General features: G+C 47.1%; 1 protein-coding gene across 1 annotated transcript in view; it reads left to right on the top strand.

Moving 5' to 3' along the window:
- PSMA1 (proteasome 20S subunit alpha 1) overlaps window positions 1-21,272 on the top strand; it is a 130,708-nt gene that overhangs the window by 84,039 nt on the left and 25,397 nt on the right. Inside the window, exon 8 of the mRNA XM_069223693.1 lies at window positions 11,447-11,526. Coding sequence (XP_069079794.1) covers window positions 11,447-11,526 — 80 coding nt within the window. The remainder of the gene's footprint in view (window positions 1-11,446; window positions 11,527-21,272) is intronic.

Below are 21,272 nucleotides of genomic sequence, written 5' to 3'. Positions count from 1 at the left end.
TTACTAGTCTATTGCAGAACATGCGTATCTACAGCGACAGATGCCATCGAACTGAAAATGTCACTTACCCAGTGTACATCTGTTCGTGGCATCAGTCGCAGTAGATTCGCATGTGCCCACCCGCCTCCCCGGGAGCCTGTAGCAGTTTGGAAGTTACCTTCAATTATTTATATATGTATCATCTCAACCTTAAATAAGTGCATACTTAGTCACTCCATTGCATGGGCACTATTACTACAATTCAACTCCTACCTCACCCTCTGCGGGGAAAAACAATCGAAGATGGAGTCGACGCCCATGCGCAATGGAGACAAAAGGAGGAGTCACTCGGTCCCGTGACTCGAAAGACTTCTTCGAAGAAAAACAACTTGTAACACTCCGGCCCAACACCAGATGGCGAGCTATTGCAGAACATGCGAATCTACTGCGACTGATGCCACGAACAGATGTACACTGGGTAAGTGACATTTTCATTCCTGAGGCTGTGGGAGGTTCCAGTGGACCAACTATGTCCACACCCACTCTTTCAAAGGGCACCCCCACCACTGGAAGTGGAATGAGGGGGGCCTTTGGATGCCCACCTGTCTTACCACTGGCTTGACAGGTGGGGCAGGAGAGGCAAAACTCCTTAACCATGTTGGACATATTGGGCCAGTAGAAGTGGTTGACTAACCTCTCCCACGTCTTGGTTTGTCCCAAATGTCCAGCAAGGGGAATGTCATGGGCCAATGTTAGGATGAACTCTCTGAACAGCTGAGGCACTACCACTCTCCTAGTGGCACCAGGTTTGGGGTCTCTGGCCTCAGTGTACAGGAGCCCATCTTCCCAATAGACCCTATGTGTTCCATTTTTCTTGCCTTTGGACTCTTCAGCAGCTTGCTGCCTAAGGCCTTCAAGAGAGGGACAGGTTTCTTGTCCCTTACACAGCTCTTCCCTTGAGGGTCCCCCTGGGCCCAAGAGCTCAACCTGATAAGGTTCAAGCTCCAAAGGCTCAATTCCCTCAGAGGGCAGAACTTCTTCCTGAGAAGAGAGGTTCCCTTTCTTTTGCTGTGTTGCAGTTGGTTTCCCAACTGACTTTCCTTTTCTCTTGGTAGGCTGGGCCATTCTTCCAGACTCCAGCTCTACTTGTTCACCCTGTGCCTTGCACTGTGCTCTTGTTTTCACACACACCAGTTCAGGGATACCCAGCATTGCTGCATGGGTTTTTAGTTCTACCTCAGCCCATGCTGAGGACTCCAGGTCATTTCCAAGCAGACAGTCCACTGGGATATTTGAGGAGACCACCACCTGTTTCAGGCCATTGACCCCTCCCCATTCTAAAGTAACCATTGCCATGGGATGTACTTTTCTCTGATTGTCAGCGTTGGTGACTGTGTAAGTTTTTCCAGTCAGGTATTGGCCAGGGGAAACCAGTTTCTCTGTCACCATGGTGACACTGGCACCTGTATCCCTCAGGCCCTCTATTCTAGTCCCATTAATTAAGAGTTGCTGTCTGTATTTTTGCATGTTAGGCGGCCAGACAGCTAGTGTGGCTAAATCCACCCCACCTTCAGAAACTAGAGTAGCTTCAGTGTGAACCCTGATTTGCTCTGGGCACACTGTTGATCCCACTTGGAGACTAGCCATACCAGTGTTACCTGGATGGGAGTTTGGAGTGGAACCTTTCTTGGGACAGGCCTTGTCTCCAGTTTGGTGTCCATGCTGTTTACAGCTATGACACCAGGCCTTTTTGGGTTCAAAGTTTTTACCCTTGTACCCATTGTTTTGTGAAGAGGCTCTGGGCCCACCCTCCTGTGCAGGTTTTTGGGGGCCTGTAGAAGACTCTTTACTATTTTTAGTTTTGGTTGTCTCATCACCCTTCTGCTGGGGAGTCTTTGTGACCCCTTTCTTTTGGTCACCCCCTGTTGAAGTCTTGGACACCCTTGTCTTGACCCAATGGTCCGCCTTCTTTCCCAATTCTTGGGGAGAAATTGGTCCTAGGTCTACCAGATGCTGATGCAGTTTATCATTGAAACAATTACTTAACAGGTGTTCTTTCACAAATAAATTGTACAGCCCATCATAATTACTTACACCACTGCCTTGAATCCAACCATCTAGTGTTTTCACTGAGTAGTCAACAAAGTCAACCCAGGTCTGGCTCGAGGATTTCTGAGCCCCCCTGAACCTAATCCTGTACTCCTCAGTGGAGAATCCAAAGCCCTCAATCAGGGTACCCTTCATGAGGTCATAAGATTCTGCATCTTGTCCAGAGAGTGTGAGGAGTCTATCCCTACACTTTCCTGTGAACATTTCCCAAAGGAGAGCACCCCAGTGAGATCTGTTCACTTTTCTGGTTACACAAGCCCTCTCAAAAGCTGTGAACCATTTGGTGATGTCATCACCATCTTCATATTTAGTTACAATCCCTTTGGGGATTTTCAACATGTCAGGAGAATCTCTGACCCTATTTATGTTGCTGCCACCATTGATGGGTCCTAGGCCCATCTCTTGTCTTTCCCTCTCTATGGCTAGGATCTGTCTTTCCAAAGCCAATCTTTTGGCCATCCTGGCTAACTGGATGTCCTCTTCACTGGAGTTATCCTCAGTGATTTCAGAGTTGTTGGTCCCTCCTGTGAGGGAACCAGCATCTCTGACTATTATTTGTGGAGTCAGGGCTTGAGAAGCCCTGCTCTCCCTAAGTAGGACTGGAGGGGGGGAATTTCCCTCCAAGTCACTATCTTCATCCTCTGAGTTGCCATCCTCAGAGGGGTTGGCCTTTTCAAACTCTGCCAAAAGCTCCTGGAGCTGTACTTTGGTAGGTTTGGGGCCCATTGCTATTTTCTTTAGTTTACAGAGTGACCTTAGCTCTCTCATCTGTAGATGGAGGTAAGGTGTGGTGTCGAGTTCCACCACATTCACATCTGTGCTAGACATTATGCTTCTAAAAGTTGGAATACTTTTTAAGAAACTAAAACTGGTTCTAGAATCTAATTCCAACTTTTACAAACTTTTAACCTCTAAAATAAATGCTAAACAGGATCTAACACAAGGCCCTAGCAGGTCTTTTAAGAATTTAGAAAACTTTTCAAATTGCAAAAATCAATTTCTAATGACAATTTTGGAATTTGTCGTGTGATCAGGTATTGGCTGAGTAGTCCAGCAAATGCAAAGTCTTGTACCCCACCGCTGATCCACCAATGTAGGAAGTTGGCTCTGTATGTGCTATTTCAAAGTAAGGAATAGCATGCACAGAGTCCAAGGGTTCCCCTTAGAGGTAAAATAGTGGTAAAAATAGATAATACTAATGCTCTATTTTGTGGTAGTGTGGTCGAGCAGTAGGCTTATCCAAGGAGTAGTGTTAAGCATTTGTTGTACATACACATAGACAATAAATGAGGTACACACACTCAGAGACAAATCCAGCCAATAGGTTTTTGTATAGAAAAATATCTTTTCTTAGTTTATTTTAAGAACCACAGGTTCAAATTCTACATGTAATATCTCATTTGAAAGGTATTGCAGGTAAGTACTTTAGGAACTTTAAATCATAAAAATTGCATGTATACTTTTCAAGTTATTGACAAATAGCTGTTTTAAAAGTGGACACTTAGTGCAATTTTCACAGTTCCTAGGGGAGGTAAGTATTGGTTAGGTTAACCAGGTAAGTAAGACACTTACAGGGCTTAGTTCTTGGTCCAAGGTAGCCCACCGTTGGGGGTTCAGAGCAACCCCAAAGTCACCACACCAGCAGCGCAGGGCCGGTCAGGTGCAGAGTTCAAAGTGGTGCCCAAAACGCATAGGCTAGAATGGAGAGAAGGGGGTGCCCCGGTTCCGGTCTGCTTGCAGGTAAGTACCCGCGTCTTCGGAGGGCAGACCAGGGGGGTTTTGTAGGGCACCGGGGGGGACACAAGTCCACACAGAAATTTCACCCTCAGCAGCGCGGGGGCGGCCGGGTGCAGTGTAGAGACAAGCGTCGGGTTTGTAATGTTAGTCTATGAGAGATCTCGGGATCTCTTCAGCGCTGCAGGCAGGCAAGGGGGGGATTCCTCGGGGAAACCTCCACTTGGGCAAGGGAGAGGGACTCCTGGGGGTCACTTCTCCAGTGAAAGTCCGGTCCTTCAGGTCCTGGGGGCTGCGGGTGCAGGGTCTCTCCCAGGCGTCGGGACTTTAGGTTCAAAGAGTCGCGGTCAGGGGAAGCCTCGGGATTCCCTCTGCAGGCGGCGCTGTGGGGGCTCAGGGGGGACAGGTTTTGGTACTCACAGTATCAGAGTAGTCCTGGGGTCCCTCCTGAGGTGTCGGTTCTCCACCAGCCGAGTCGGGGTCACCGGGTGCAGTGTTGCAAGTCTCACGCTTCTTGCGGGGAGCTTGCAGGGTTCTTTAAAGCTGCTGGAAACAAAGTTGCAGCTTTTCTTGGAGCAGGTCCGCTGTCCTCGGGAGTTTCTTGTCTTTTCGAAGCAGGGGCAGTCCTCAGAGGATGTCGAGGTCGCTGGTCCCTTTGGAAGGCGTCGCTGGAGCAGGATCTTTGGAAGGCAGGAGACAGGCCGGTGAGTTTCTGGAGCCAAGGCAGTTGTCGTCTTCTGGTCTTCCTCTGCAGGGGTTTTCAGCTAGGCAGTCCTTCTTCTTGTAGTTGCAGGAATCTAATTTTCTAGGGTTCAGGGTAGCCCTTAAGTACTAAATTTAAGGGCGTGTTTAGGTCTGGGGGGTTAGTAGCCAATGGCTACTAGCCCTGAGGGTGGGTACACCCTCTTTGTGCCTCCTCCCAAGGGGAGGGGGTCACAATCCTAACCCTATTGGGGGAATCCTCCATCTGCAAGATGGAGGATTTCTAAAAGTTAGAGTCACCTCAGCTCAGGACACCTTAGGGGTTGCCCTGACTGGCCAGTGACTCCTCCTTGTTTTTCTCATTATTTTCTCCGGCCTTGCCGCCAAAAGTGGGGCCTGGCCGGAGGGGGCGGGCAACTCCACTAGCTGGAGTGTCCTGCTGGGTTGGCACAAAGGAGGTGAGCCTTTGAGGCTCACCGCCAGGTGTGACAATTCCTGCCTGGGAGAGGTGTTAGCATCTCCACCCAGTGCAGGCTTTGTTACTGGCCTCAGAGTGACAAAGGCACTCTCCCCATGGGGCCAGCAACATGTCTCGGTTTGTGGCAGGCTGCTAAAACTAGTCAGCCTACACAGATAGTCGGTTAAGTTTCAGGGGGCACCTCTAAGGTGCCCTCTGTGGTGTATTTTACAATAAAATGTACACTGGCATCAGTGTGCATTTATTGTGCTGAGAAGTTTGATACCAAACTTCCCAGTTTTCAGTGTAGCCATTATGGTGCTGTGGAGTTCGTGTTTGACAGACTCCCAGACCATATACTCTTATGGCTACCCTGCACTTACAATGTCTAAGGTTTTGTTTAGACACTGTAGGGGTACCATGCTCATGCACTGGTACCCTCACCTATGGTATAGTGCACCCTGCCTTAGGGCTGTAAGGCCTGCTAGAGGGGTGTCTTACCTATACTGCATAGGCAGTGAGAGGCTGGCATGGCACCCTGAGGGGAGTGCCATGTCGACTTACTCGTTTTGTCCTCACTAGCACACACAAGCTGGTAAGCAGTGTGTCTGTGCTGAGTGAGAGGTCTCCAGGGTGGCATAAGACATGCTGCAGCCCTTAGAGACCTTCCTTGGCATCAGGGCCCTTGGTACTAGAAGTACCAGTTACAAGGGACTTATCTGGATGCCAGGGTCTGCCAATTGTGGATACAAAAGTACAGGTTAGGGAAAGAACACTGGTGCTGGGGCCTGGTTAGCAGGCCTCAGCACACTTTCAATTGTAAACATAGCATCAGCAAAGGCAAAAAGTCAGGGGGCAACCATGCCAAGGAGGCATTTCCTTACAACTTCCTACTGAGTTTAAAGGGGAATTTCCTAAATCTAAGCCTGCCAAGATCTTGGAACCTCGCCAGATGTCCAGCACAGTCTGGAAAAAACAAAGATCTAGGGTTCTTTTTCCAGTTATACAATAGCACAGATTTAGAAGTAAACCGAATTAGAAGCTTGTGACACTTTACACACATATTATGTTTAAGTTGATGTGCTTCTGCTGACACAGTAGCATTACTGTTGGCATTTGTGTGATGCCCACCTACTTTTCATGTCTGCATTTAGGAATATCTGATTGAGATTTCTAGCTGCAGATTCCTTACCTTTGATATTCCCAGGCGTCAGGCTGGATCTGGAAACTTTTGCCGAGCAATACCTCTAGTTTGCACTGTCGGATGGCTCAATTTGGCTCTGTGTGGTGTCATTGGTGCTGGATGTGATGTTGCGGTCATCTCAGTCGAGAAAGAGGTCGCAGGACCGATCTCTGAGCCCAAGTCCTTTCTTCCCATTTGAGGTCCTCAGGACACTTGGTAAGTGAAGAAGAAGTCCAGAAGGACTTAAACTCCACTTCGTCCATTGGCCGACAAGACTAGCGTTACCCGCACAGTTCTGCAGAGCCGTTAGCCCGTTCGAGTCTGTCTCCTGCTTTTTTCCAGGGACTGACATCCCCCAAATAAGAGTTCTACAAGGCCATGTGTCGCGTTTTTGAGCAAGCCAGCCCCTCTGGCGTGCATTCAGGCCCTGCCGGGTCAGATGAGACTCCATCCAGATCCACACCGGTGGCTTCGGCCTCGGGCTCTGGCGGAGTCGGTCGTACCCAGGCAACCTTCCCCAGCACCAGTCTCAACGCCGATGCTCCCGGCACTGCCAGCCTCATTCTTATACCCGATGATCCTGAACCGGAACTGTATTGCATGATTCCGATTATGGCACCCACAGGAGCCAGATCATTGCCTGACCCTTATTTTACGTTGCCAGGCATAGGAGAAGAGTGGGACGGGTTGCTGGCTGATTTAGAACACCAATAGAAAGATCCATGGACTGGTATGAGGAGCTTGGAGAGGCCAGTGGTCTGGACACTTCTCCAGACACTGGATTGCTCCCTCTCACCACTGTGGGTGCGCTACAGAGTAGGGCGCATCCTATGCGATGGTGGTGCATAGGGCACCTCAGACCTCGAACTACCCTCAGTGCCAGTCAAGACAACATCTTGACAGAAGTGCTTCAACCTGGGGCTTCCACATCTGAACCCCTTTTACCTTTCAGTGAGGCACTTACAGATGTCCTGCTGGGAACTTGATCTAAGCGAATCATGTTAAAAGGACGATTGCCTGCCACCATTGGCCTGCTTCAGGTGACCCTAGCTTTCTCAGCCAGCACTCCACCGCAGAGAGCTTGGTTGTCCAAGCCTCTATGTCCCATGACGCATTCCCTTCTGCCCCCCCGGTCAGGCAATCCAAGAGTCTGGACCATCTTAGGAAGAAGTTGTTTTCTTCCACCAGCCTGGCACAGAGGTCAGTGATCACCTCATGCTTATTGGGTTGTTTCTCCCATGCCATTTGGGACATGGTTTTCCAAGTGCTGTCTCAGGTCCAAGAGGAGGCCTGGGCCGTACTCTCCCAAGAAGTGAAAGACTGGAGAGATGCAGCTAAGTTTATCATATGGTGTGGACTAGACATGACTAACTTGCTGGGCAGAGCGGTTGCGTCGACAGTGGCTTTAAGATGCCATGCCTGGCTGAGGACACCTGTTTTTTTGGGGGGATGTCAAAGGCACTTGCTTGTTTGGCGAGAGGGCAGACTCTCAGGCTACGGCCAAGTCCTTGGGCCTGTCGGCGACCCCTTGTCTGCCTTTCACCCATTTTGTGGCCATGGATGGGGCATGGCACCTAGTTAGCCTTATGCCAGTCACCGCCCCACGCAACCTATCCCCAGGGTATGTGAGGCCGTGGTTTCGGTGTCTTCAAATCTAGAGGATCTGCAGGCCAGAAGTCTACCACATTGCCCCTGGCACCTGCAGCCTCTAAGCCCTCATAGTTTGCATCTGCAGGACCATGCTTGCCCAGTTTGAGGTGACCTATACCTTCTCCACCCCTGGAAGTCAGTAACATCAGACGCATGGGTACTGCAGATCATCATAAAGGGCTATGCCCTGCCTTTACAATAGTTTCCTCCCCCTATCCCACTTACGTTTGAATGGCTTGTGGAGGATCATTTGTGTGTGCTCCGAGAGGAAGTTGTGTCTCTTGGCCAAGAGAGCCATAGAAAGTGTCCTGATATCAGAAGTAGGCAGTGGTTGTTATTCCCGCTACTTTCTGATACCCAAAAAAACCAAGGGTCTTCGTCCCTTACGGACCATTAATCTCTTCCTCAAAAAGGAGAAGTTCAAGATGCTCTTGTTAGCTCAGGTCTTGTCTGTCCTAGACTCAGAATATTGGTTGGTAGCGCTATACTTGCACGATGCATATTTCCATAGCCCAATCCTGCCAGCCCACAGGCGTTAACTGCGGTTCAAGGTAAACCACGAAAACCTTCCGTTCACTGTGCTGCCATTTGGCCTTCCCAGTGCCCCTCGGCTGTTCACCAAGGTGATGGCTGTGGTCACAGATCAACAGCGCAGGTCAGGGGTTTCAGTCTTCCCCTACCTCGAAGACTGACTGTTGAAGGCAAATTCACCCCAGGCTGTCGTCTCTCACCTCCTGACTATGGTGAACCTCCTGCATTCACTGGGGTTCACTAAAAATGGGCCGAAGTCACACCTCTCGCTCTCAGACATTCCCTTTCATCTGAGCAGTTCTGGACATAGTGCCTATTCTCCCAAGCAGCGACTCCAGGATATTCAGGATCTGATACCGATGTTTCATCCTCTATCCCGGATTTGGGGCAGAATGACTCTGACTCTGAGGCTGCTGGGCCTCAGGGCATCCTGCTTGTAAAACATGCCAGATGACATATGCGGGCTCTGCAGTGGGACTTGAAGTTCCAGTGGGCGCAGCATTAAGGAAATCTCTCGGGCATTGTCCAGATCTCGGAAGGAATGCGACAGTCATGCTGGGGTGGTTAACGATCTGCCACTGGGTCGGAGGCAGACTCCTCTCCCTTTCCCAACCAAACCTCTTAGTAGTGAAGGATGTGTCACTTCTGGGATAGGGCAGCCATCTGGGAAACCTGGAGATCAGAGGACTCTGGTCTCTGGTTGAATTCAGGCTCCACATTAACCTGTTGGAGCTCAGGGCGATCCAACTAATATTGAAGGCATTTCTTCCCCTCTGTCAAGGGAAAATTAGTACAGGTGTTGACAGACAACACCACCCCCATGTGGTACTGCAGCAAGCAAGGCGGAGCCGTGAACCCTTTGTCAAGAGGCCATGCATCTCTGGACATGGCTGGAACAGCAGGGCATAACCCTGGTGGTTCAACACCTGCCAGGTTCTCTGAATGCCAGAGCTGCAAACTCAGCCGCCAGTGTCTTGCGGCTCATGAGTGGCATCTCCATTCATAGATGGCGCAAAGTCTCTTTCAGCAGCCTCTGAAGAGAACGTGCAGTTTCAGCAATATTGCGGGTTGGAGTTTCCAAGGCTGCACTTGCTTGGTGATGCTTTTTGTTGTGAGTGGAGCTCAGGCCTCCTGTACGCCTTTCCACCCATACCACTCCTGCCCAGAGTTCTCAAGAAGATCAAGAACGACGGTGCCCAAGTAATCTTTGTGCTCCTGATTGGACCCGGAAAGTCTGGAATCCCGAGCTTCTGACAATGAACGATCCTAACGAAGGGGCAGCCTGATCAGAGGACCAATGTCCTCCCATCAGGCTGCCCCTTCGTTAAGATAGTCTGTTGCAGCAGCAGTGGAGGGTCCTCCACCCGAACCTGTTAACTCTGTGCCTTCATGCGTGGAAATTGAGTGGCGGCAGTTGACGGCTCTTGACCTTCCCCCCCGAAGTCTGTAACGTTATCTTGGCAGCTAGGTGTTCCTCCACAAAAACGGTATATGCCTGCCTTTGGCAAAAAATTGAAAGATATGTAAGAGTCTCTCTCTGCTTCTTTATCCTATATTCTTATTTTCATTCTTTCTTTTGGCCAACCGAGTTCCTCTCTAGGAACACTAAGGGGTATCTCTCTGCTCTATCAGCCTTTTTTGCAGCTGCCTGATTAACCCTCTCTTTTCAAATCCTCCATGTAAATAGGTTCCTTAAAGTGCTTGTAAATATGTTTAACCCTACGCCCTTTGTAATGACTCAGTGGGATCTCAATCTGGTTCTCAGATATCTCATGTGTGCTCTTTTCGGGCCACTGTATAACTGCCCCCTCCGGCTGCTGACTATCAAGACAACCTTCTTAGTAGCAATAACATCTGCTCGGAGGGTGAGTGAGATACAGGCCTTATTCTCTAAGCCGCCATATCTCGCTGTGTTTCTGGAAATGGTAGTGCTACTCACCCATGCCTCTTTCCTCCTCAAGTTGATGACCCCATTCTATCTGGGTCAAATTGTTACCTTGTCCATCTTCTTTGCTCCCCCACATCCTTCTAAGGAAGAGGCACAACTCCACAGGCTGGGCTCAAAAAGCGTGTTGTCGTTCCACCTTGACCAGAGTTCTGGATGGACAATCTACTCTGTGGGGTATGCAGGAACAAGGAAGGGATGGGCAGTACAGAAGCAGACCATTTCGTGCTGGGTCGTTCTCTGTATCAAGATCTGCCACGCCCTGGCTAAGAAGCAGCCTCCCAAGGTCTTATGGGCCCATTCCACCAGGGGACATGCTGCAACCACGGGGTTAGCGTGTATAGTTCCAATCCTGGACATCTGCCAGGCAGCAATGTGGGCATCCCTGCACACGTTTGCCAAACACTACTGCCTGGACAGTCAAGTCTGCAGGGACGTGCATTTCGCCTGTTTGGTCCGGCAAGATTTTTTAGTCTAAAACATTGTCCGCAGCCCACGGCCAGGAGGATATGGCTTGGGTATCTAATCAAAGGTAAGGAATCTCCAGCTAGAAGTCTTTATCAGATGAACAAGTTACTTACCTTAAGTAACCCATTATCTGGTAGAGACTCTACTCTAGCTGCCGATTCCTTACACACACCCATGCCTCCATGCTCTGCGGACTTGTTACTAGAGTTATGGTGATTCCTTTTTCAGGGCCCTAGATTTGACACACATTGTTTCAGATCTTAATATGGCTTTGTGCTTCTGGCGTGGAAAGTTGTGGTAAAAGTAACTGACGCCCATGCGCCTCCTTGGTGCCTTTGTAGGTGGCCACAACATCACATCTGGTGCCAATGATGCCTAGCGCAGCCAAATGGAGTCATCTGACGGCACACGCAAGGGGTTTTTCTCTGCAAAAGCTTCCAGATCCAGCCTGATGCCTGAGAAAATCAAAGGTAAGAAATCTGCGGCTAGATAGTCTCTACCAGATAATGCGCTACCAAAGGTAAGAAATTTGTCCCTCCATGCTTACACATTTGAATTGTTGTGCCCATCTGTTTTAATGCTTTTTCTGCCGTTCCATCTTTACATTTAAAATGTTTACGTTGCCAGCTGTGACTTTAGAACTGTAATTCACTATTCCTGTGAAAGTAATTGTTCTTTTGACTTGCAGGCAATCTGAATGAACTGGTGAAGCATGGACTACGTGCTTTAAGAGAGACCCTCCCAGCAGAACAAGACCTGACCACAAAGGTAGATTGTCAAGTTGACTCACTTGAACATGTTATTGTATCATATATATCATGTTTTCTCACTGGTGTACTGTGTACCTGAGAAAGCATGAATAGTCAAAGTTATGGAGTCATTCTGTTTCTTTTACCATATGTTTGCTTACTTTAAAATAACAGATTCAGATATTATTGTGTCTATTTGCAGCCTTGGGGTTCTTACTGGTGTAATTCTTCAGTTGTGAACACACATTTTGCAACATGCTACTTGGAGTAGGAGTGCACACTTTACTTTTAAACTTTTTTTTTTAATAGTTTTTTTAAATGTTGGTTGACACTGACAAAAACATAATTTAATAGGACCTTCTTGGATGCTTGTAACCTTTTATAAGCATTTTCATATTTTTGCATCCCATCGCCAATATATTGTAAATGGCCACATTCTACACGTAAATAGCCTACCTGCTTTTGTTTTCTTTATACAAAGAAATTTTCATTTCTTTCTTTGATCCCCAATGTTTGATATTATTATAGAGTATTTTTGTAGTTTATATATAAGCCGAGGTCATCAGACGAGAATGAAGTAGTCTTCACTTTTCCATTTCCAGTTGTGTGAAATGTTAATATTGTGTGCTTTAGGAATTATGCAAAAGGATATTTTTGAAAGTTGTTTCTACATTATGTGCTATTAACAGCAAATTCCTTAGAAGTTCTTCAGTTCTGAGAGCTAAACTATGGAAGTCCTTATTCTTTCATTAATGTCTCTAAGTGGTACTAGGAAGAATGCAACATCAAGTTGGCAGTCCATTTCACCTAAGAATGAGTGTGTGCTCTTCCACTCTTAACTTTCAGATTCCTCTCTAGAAGGAGCAGGTGACACTTTTTAGTCTGAGTACTGCTCCGCAGCACTTACCAGGCCCTAAGAGGAGCTTGGGAGGTATTTAGGGACACCTTTCAATTGCACACAGTACAGTTGCTTTCAGAGTCGTCATTTTTACTCTCCGCTCATTCCAGCTTTCATGTAATTTCCTGCACACAGACAGACTCGTAAAAGATACCTCTAAAAGAGTGCTGACACTTTGTTGATTTTTCAAGTAGAATCTGGTGCATCCCTGTCCTCGTGTATTGGTCTCACTTTCTTCTCCAGTATTATCAATCATCCCAGCCTGTTTCTGATTTTCTGGCCTTTGGATGGACTGACAGAATGACTTCTCATAGAGCACCACTGTTTGAGATGTTGGCTTCCTTCTTGCTGCAGCCTGTTTGTGGAAGGATATTTTCTTTAGTTTTTTGATAATTCCGATTGACTTGACAAAGAGGAGCAAATTTTCTTTCTTCAGCATCTTGCATAGGAGACCGGTATCAACCAGAGTACTGTGTGTAAAGGCTTCTCCTTGGTAGTTGATGCAAACAAGCCATGCATGTTTACTCTGCTGATTTACTTTACTTATTCAGTAGAATTTAAGCTTGGGGGTGGGTGAGGATCCATTGATTCCATGTTGACATTAGAAGACTGCTTAGCATTGGTCTTGTTTAGTTAAGAGAGTTGGGATAGCACTCTGCACCTTTTTATTTATCCCCTATTTACAAAACTTGAGAGTGAGACTTTTTCTCCCCAGTTAGCATTACTCACCTCTTCAACCAATATAAACCTGAGAAAGGCTACTACTCTTCCATGGAGAGGTATATTGTCTTCATTACAGCACCAAACCAGTTTAGAGCACTCTGGTTTTCCCCAATGCAAATACCCCAGAAGTTCAGTAAGCTGTTAGTCAAATCCTTCCCATTGGAGAACTGACTAGTTCGATGGCATCTGTCGCTGTAGATACGCATGTTCTGCAATAGCTCGCCATCTGGTGTTGGGCCGGAGTGTTACAAGTTGTTTTTCTTCGAAGAAGTCTTTCGAGTCACGGGACCGAGTGACTCCTCCTTTTGTCTCCATTGCGCATGGGCGTCGACTCCATCTTCGATTGTTTTTTTTCCGCCATCGGGTTCGGACGTGTTCCTGTCGCTCCGAGTTTCGGAACGGAAAAAATAGTTAATTTCGGAAGATTCTCGTCGGTATTGTTGCGTTCGGGATCGGCGTACTTAGATTCAACACCGCATCGAAGATCGAAGAGCTCCGGTGCCCTTCGGGGTAGTTTTTCGATCCTCCGTCGGGGCCTGGTCGGCCCGACCGCGTGCTGAGGAACGCCGATGGAACGGACCCCGTTCCGTTTCTGCCCCAAATGCCACAATAAATACCCCTACACAGACCAACACTTGGTCTGCAACCTGTGCCTGTCACCTGAGCACAGCGAAGACACCTGCGAGGCCTGTCGTGCGTTCCGGTCCCGAAAAACACTCCGAGACCGTCGAGCCAGAAGACTTCAAATGGCGTCCGCACCGACAGCCCGACGGGAGTTCGAGGAACAGGAGGAGGAAGGTACCTTCTCGATCCAAGACTCAGACTCCGAAGGATTCGACGATACACAAACCGTGAGTAAGACGTCGAAAAACACACAGAGAAACATTTACAAGGCCCAGGGGACGCCACTGCCACCAGGCCATGGCTCGACCCATAAATTCGGTGACCGACCGTCGGCACCGAAAAAGGCCAAAACAGTGCCGAGATCGTCCGACTCCGGTCGAGACACCGGCACGCAGCCTTCTCGGGACCGAGAAAGTGCTGGAGACAAGCCTTGACACCGAGATACCGGTGTGGACACGGCTCGACGCCGAGACAGCGGCACCGAAACAGATCGACGCCGAGAGGTTTCGGCCCCGAAAAGGAAAAAAGTCACCTCGGAGCCGAAAAAACACGCAGACAAAGTTTCGACGCCGAAACAAACTGCAAGCGACCCAGCTTCAGGCTCTTATACAGAAGAGCACTCGCTAACCTCCCAAATGCAAAAGCATAGGTTTGAGGAAGAGCTACAAGCAACTGATGTGGACCATACGCAAAAGCGTATCTTCATTCAGCAGGGGACAGGAAAAATAAGCACCCTTCCCCCCATTAGGAGAAAGAGAAGGTTGGAGTTCCAGACGGAACAAGCACCACAACCAAAAGTGGTTAAAAGAATTACACCACCACCCTCTCCTCCGCCCGTGATTAACGTTTCACCAGCACAAACTCCATCTCACTCCCCAGCTCACACCACCATGAGCCAGGGTGACCAAGATCAGGACGCATGGGACCTATACGACGCCCCAGTGTCAGATAACAGCCCGGAGGCCTACCCTACAAAGCCATCTCCACCAGAAGACAGCACCGCGTACTCTCAGGTGGTGGCTAGAGCAGCACAATTTCATAACGTAAGCCTCCACTCAGAACAGGTCGAGGATGATTTCTTGTTCAACACACTCTCCTCCACCCACAGCTCCTACCAAAGCCTGCCTATGCTCCCTGGTATGCTCCGGCACGCAAAAGACATATTTAAGGAGCCGGTCAAAAGTAGGGCAATCACACCACGGGTGGAAAAGAAGTATAAGCCGCCTCCTACGGACCCGGTTTTCATCACTACACAGCTGCCACCAGACTCTGTTGTTGTAGGAGCAGCTAGGAAAAGGGCCAACTCTCACACATCTGGAGATGCACCACCCCCAGATAAAGAAAGCCGCAAGTTCGATGCAGCTGGTAAAAGAGTCGCAGCACAAGCTGCAAACCAGTGGCGCATCGCGAACTCCCAGGCACTACTTGCGCGCTATGACAGAGCCCACTGGGACGAGATGCAACATCTCATTGAACATCTGCCCAAGGACTTCCAAAATAGGGCGAAACAAGTGGTTGAGGAGGGACAGACCATCTCCAACAACCAGATACGTTCCTCCATGGACGCTGCAGATACAGCTGCACGGACAATTAATACATCTGTAACTATCAGACGGCATGCATGGCTCCGAACGTCTGGATTTAAACCAGAGATTCAACAAGCAGTTCTCAATATGCCTTTTAATGAAAAAGAACTGTTCGGTCCAGAAGTGGACACAGCGATTGAGAAACTCAAAAAAGATACGGACACTGCCAAAGCCATGGGCGCACTCTACTCCCCGCAGAGCAGAGGGAATTACAGCACATTCCGTAAAACGCCCTTTCGAGGGGGGTTTCGGGGTCAAAGCACACAAGCCAGCACCTCACAAGCAACACCGTCCACTTACCAGGGACAGTATAGAGGAGGTTTTCGGGGACAATATAGAGGAGGGCAATTCCCTAGAAATAGAGGGAGATTTCAAAGCCCCAAAACCCCTACTACTAAACAATGACTCACATGTCACTCACCCCCTCCACACAACACCAGTGGGGGGAAGAATAGGTCATTATTACAAAGCATGGGAGGAAATCACTACAGACACTTGGGTTCTAGCAATTATCCAACATGGTTATTGCATAGAATTTCTACAATTCCCTCCAAACATACCACCAAAAGCACAAAATTTAACAACACACCATTCCAATCTCCTGGAGATAGAAGTGCAGGCACTATTGCAAAAGAATGCAATCGAATTAGTGCCAAACACACAAATAAACACAGGAGTTTACTCACTGTACTTTCTGATACCAAAGAAGGACAAAACGCTGAGACCAATCCTAGACCTCAGAGTAGTGAACACTTTCATCAAATCAGACCACTTCCACATGGTCACACTACAAGAAGTATTGCCATTGCTAAAACTACACGACTACATGGCAACTTTAGACCTCAAGGATGCTTATTTCCATATACCTATACACCCATCTCACAGGAAATACCTAAGGTTCGTATTCAAAGGAATACATTACCAATTCAAGGTACTGCCTTTCGGATTAACAACCGCACCAAGAGTCTTTACCAAATGTCTAGCGGTAGTCGCTGCACACATAAGAAGGCAGCAAATACATGTGTTCCCATATTTGGACGACTGGCTAATCAAGGCCCATTCGTTCATACAGTGCTCAAATCACACAAATCAGATCATACAAACCCTCTTCAAACTCGGGTTCACCGTCAATTTCACAAAATCCAAAATTCTGCCACGCAAGGTACAACAATACCTGGGAGCCATAATAGACACATCAAAGGGAGTAGCCACTCCAAGTCCACAAAGAATTCAAAATTTCAACACCATCATACAACGCATGTATCCAACACAAAAGATACAGGCAAAGATGGTATTACAACTCCTAGGCATGATGTCATCATGCATAGCCATTGTCCCAAACGCAAGACTGCACATGAGGCCCTTACAACAATGCCTAGCATCACAGTGGTCTCAAGCACAGGGTCACCTTCTAGATCTGGTGTTAATAGACCGCCAAACTTACCTCTCGCTTCTATGGTGGAACAACATAAATTTAAACAAGGGGCGGCCTTTCCAAGACCCAGTGCCACAATACGTAATAACAACAGATGCTTCCATGACAGGGTGGGGAGCACACCTCAATCAACACAGCATACAAGGACAATGGAACGTACATCAAACAAAACTGCATATCAATCACCTAGAACTGCTAGCAGTTTTTCAAGCACTAAAAGCTTTCCAACCAATAATAGTTCACAAATACATTCTCGTCAAAACAGACAACATGACAACAATGTATTATCTAAACAAGCAGGGAGGGACGCACTCCACGCAGTTAAGCCTGCTAGCACAAAAAATTTGGCATTGGGCAATTCACAACCAAATTCGCCTAATTGCACAGTTTATACCAGGGATACAAAATCAACTCGCAGACAATCTCTCTCGAGATCACCAACAGGTCCACGAATGGGAAATTCACCCCCAAATTCTGAACACTTATTTCAAACTCTGGGGAACACCTCAGATAGACTTGTTTGCGACAAGGGAGAACGCAAAATGCCAAAACTTCGCATCCAGGTACCCACACAAACAATCCCAAGGCAATGCCCTATGGATGAACTGGTCAGGGATATTTGCTTACGCTTTTCCTCCTCTCCCTCTCCTTCCTTACCTGGTAAACAAACTCAGTCAAAGCAAACTCAAACTCATATTGATAGCACCAACTTGGGCAAGGCAACCCTGGTACACAACGCTGCTAGACCTATCAGTGGTACCCTGCATCAAATTGCCCAACAGGCCAGATCTGTTGACACAGCACAACCAAAAGATCAGACACCCAGATCCAGCATCGCTGAATCTAGCAATCTGGCTCCTGAAATCCTAGAATTCGGGCACTTACAACTTACCCAAGAATGTATGGAAGTCATAAAACAAGCAAGAAGGCCATCCACCAGGCACTGCTATGCAAGTAAATGGAAGAGGTTTGTTTGCTACTGCCATATTAATCAAATACAACCATTACACACAACTCCAGAACATGTAGTGGGTTACTTGCTTCACTTACAAAAATCTAACCTGGCTTTCTCTTCCATTAAAATACACCTTGCAGCAATATCTGCATACCTGCAAACTACCTATTCAACTTCCCTATATAAAATACCAGTCATTAAAGCATTCATGGAGGGCCTTAGGAGAATTATACCACCAAGAACACCACCTGTTCCTTCATGGAACCTAAATGTTGTCCTAACTAGACTTATGGGTCCACCTTTTGAACCCATGCACTCCTGCGACATACAGTTCCTAACCTGGAAGGTGGCATTTCTCATCGCCATTACTTCCCTGAGAAGAGTAAGCGAGATTCAGGCGTTTACTATACAGGAACCTTTTATACAACTACACAAAAATAAAGTCGTCCTAAGGACCAATCCTAAATTTTTGCCAAAGGTTATTTCACCGTTCCATCTAAATCAAACAGTGGAACTTCCAGTGTTCTTTCCACAGCCAGATACCGTAGCTGAAAGGGCACTACATACATTAGATGTCAAAAGAGCATTAATGTATTACATTGACAGAACAAAAAACATCAGAAAGACTAAACAACTCTTTATTGCATTTCAAAAACCTCACGCAGGAAACCCAATTTCAAAACAAGGTATAGCCAGATGGATAGTTAAATGCATCCAAATCTGCTACCTTAAAGCTAAACGACAGCTGCCCATTACACCAAGGGCACACTCAACCAGAAAGAAAGGTGCTACCATGGCCTTTCTAGGAAACATCCCAATGCAAGAAATATGTAAGGCAGCCACATGGTCTACGCCTCACACATTCACCAAGCACTACTGTGTAGACGTGTTATCCGCACAACAAGCCACAGTAGGTCAAGCTGTATTAAGGACATTATTTCAGACTACTTCCACTCCTACAGGCTGATCCACCGCTTTTGGGGAAATAACTGCTTACTAGTCTATTGCAGAACATGCGTATCTACAGCGACAGATGCCATCGAACTGAAAATGTCACTTACCCAGTGTACATCTGTTCGTGGCATCAGTCGCAGTAGATTCGCATGTGCCCACCCGCCTCCCCGGGAGCCTGTAGCAGTTTGGAAGTTACCTTCAATTATTTATATATGTATCATCTCAACCTTAAATAGGTGCATACTTAGTCACTCCATTGCATGGGCACTATTACTACAATTCAACTCCTACCTCACCCTCTGCGGGGAAAAACAATCGAAGATGGAGTCGACGCCCATGCGCAATGGAGACAAAAGGAGGAGTCACTCGGTCCCGTGACTCGAAAGACTTCTTCGAAGAAAAACAACTTGTAACACTCCGGCCCAACACCAGATGGCGAGCTATTGCAGAACATGCGAATCTACTGCGACTGATGCCACGAACAGATGTACACTGGGTAAGTGACATTTTCATTTCTGTTTATGTTCTCTGTACTGGTGCTTCTTGGGTCTGCTCCGGGTATTTGGTAAAAAGACCTCTTGCTAATACCAGAGATTTGAACTGTGAAGGGAGAACGCATTTCTGTACCAGACTCTTATTGAGATGGTTCTATTTCTGTGTGGCACAAGAGCAAAGACACAGTGAAGATAAAGGAAAAGAAAGTAAATGAATGCATGTTGGAGATGACCATAGGCAATGGAACTGTCTGACGCTGATAAAATCTGTCTCAGCAGTCCATTGTTATGTGACAAGGCCAAGTTCTAAACCAGCAGTCACGGATGCCATTTATAATAAAGTATTTCATACCAAAGTATGGTCTATTCATTGTAAATGTTCCAGTTAAATCAGCTGCAATTTTCCAGCATTTGTTCTTTCATAGGTGTGCATGTGTGAATCATTACCATCATTGAGCTGAGAGAGCTGGTAAAGTCACTGCAGTAATACATTGTCCTATTAGACAAGACCCCAATTCCAGTCAGTGAGGTGAGAGTGCACTTTCGTACTTTGGATTTCTAATCCACGTTGTGTGGAAGGGAGTTCCTTGCAGAACTCTTCTCATATCACCTTACTCCTCAAAACCTCAACCTAGATTTGATTTCCTCAGCCATAATTTTTAACTGCACTTGAATATTCTCCCTGAAAGCTGTACTTTCTGTAATAATGGCTGAATCGCCAAATAAATTTTTCTTTGAGGCATGTTTTTCATATGGCAAAAATGACTTTTTGTGAATGAATCTCACTCGAACTGTATTCACTTCCTCTACCAAGTATAAACCAGAAGACTGTAAGTTATGCAACAAATTTTCATCTAACACCATAAATGAAAGGTAAGGCCTTCAACTCAAGTGCTCAGAAGCCGCCTTTTGTGCAGCCAGATGTCAGAAATTTGAATTATGGAGGGCTGTGGGAGGAGTCGAGATCCGCACACTATCACCTCATTTGCTGGAATTCTGATCTTTTCTAGTGAGGTGATTAGCTTGTCCTGTTATCAGTGTAGTTACTTGGATCCCACAATTAAAAAGTCACCTTGTGGCTCCCAGCTTTACAACACAGAGTATTTCTAGTCTGTGAATCTTTGGAAGTTACCAATGCTAGAAAATAGTAAATATAGGCAAGTAATATTTTTCCTACAGTGACAAATGCAACAGGCTCATTCTTCCATGGTCTGTTCTTAGTAAAGAAGCTAAAGCTTGGGAGAAACAGGGGAAGAAGAATAAATCAACTGCAGCACTACACAAAAAGATACCACACCTGGACAAAAAAATAGAGTTTCATTTTATAAATGAAATCATTCCAAAACGTCACACATCCATTAAGTAGAACTCAAGGTATGAATTAAAAAAAATAAACTGTAAACTAGCGCTTAGAAGCAATAAATGCCTATGTGGGGTATCTGGTCGCGGTGGACTGGGACAGAGTAAAAAATTCAGGCTGACTGCCCAGGTTGGATACAGGGACCAGCCTTGGCCCACTGAACAAAAGTACCTTGATCTGGATTGTGACACAGCCAAAGAGATGTGTCAGGTTGGACCATGCAGTTGAAGCAATGTGTCATTGTTTTCCCAGCAATGGTGGTCATGTGTCTGTTCCGAATGCGATGTGCTGGTTCTGTATGTGAAGTGTTGCTACGGCTGCTTTAGCAGATATGTCAATTCTGAGTGCAATACACTGGTAGCAAATGTTATGAGCTGTGTTGGATACATGCAGTGAAGTCGGTGCACTGGTTCTGAATCCTGCAACGGTGTTGATATGCCGGTTCCGAATCCCACAGTGGCCTCGACGCGGGGATGTCTACTGGAGCAGCTCTTTATTCCCCCAAAACGCACCACTTGGCAGGGTCGGACTTATAGTTTGCAGAGTCCAGGTGTTCTAGTCCCTGAGATTTCAGAAAACAAGAGGCAAGCCCTTTGAGTCACTTTGGTTCTCAGTTGGAGAGATGCTGGTCCAGTCTTTCTCACTACCACGCAAGGAGGGTAGCAGGTCCACACAGCAGAGCAGGAGTCCAGCAGAGTGACCATGCTTTCAGCAGCACAGCAGTCCTCCTTCATGG

Source organism: Pleurodeles waltl, chromosome 3_1 (genome assembly GCF_031143425.1).
Source record: "Pleurodeles waltl isolate 20211129_DDA chromosome 3_1, aPleWal1.hap1.20221129, whole genome shotgun sequence".
NCBI classification, from domain to species: domain Eukaryota; kingdom Metazoa; phylum Chordata; class Amphibia; order Caudata; family Salamandridae; genus Pleurodeles; species Pleurodeles waltl.
Note: the sequence above shows the minus strand (reverse complement) of the source record. Positions and strands in the feature narration are given on the sequence as shown.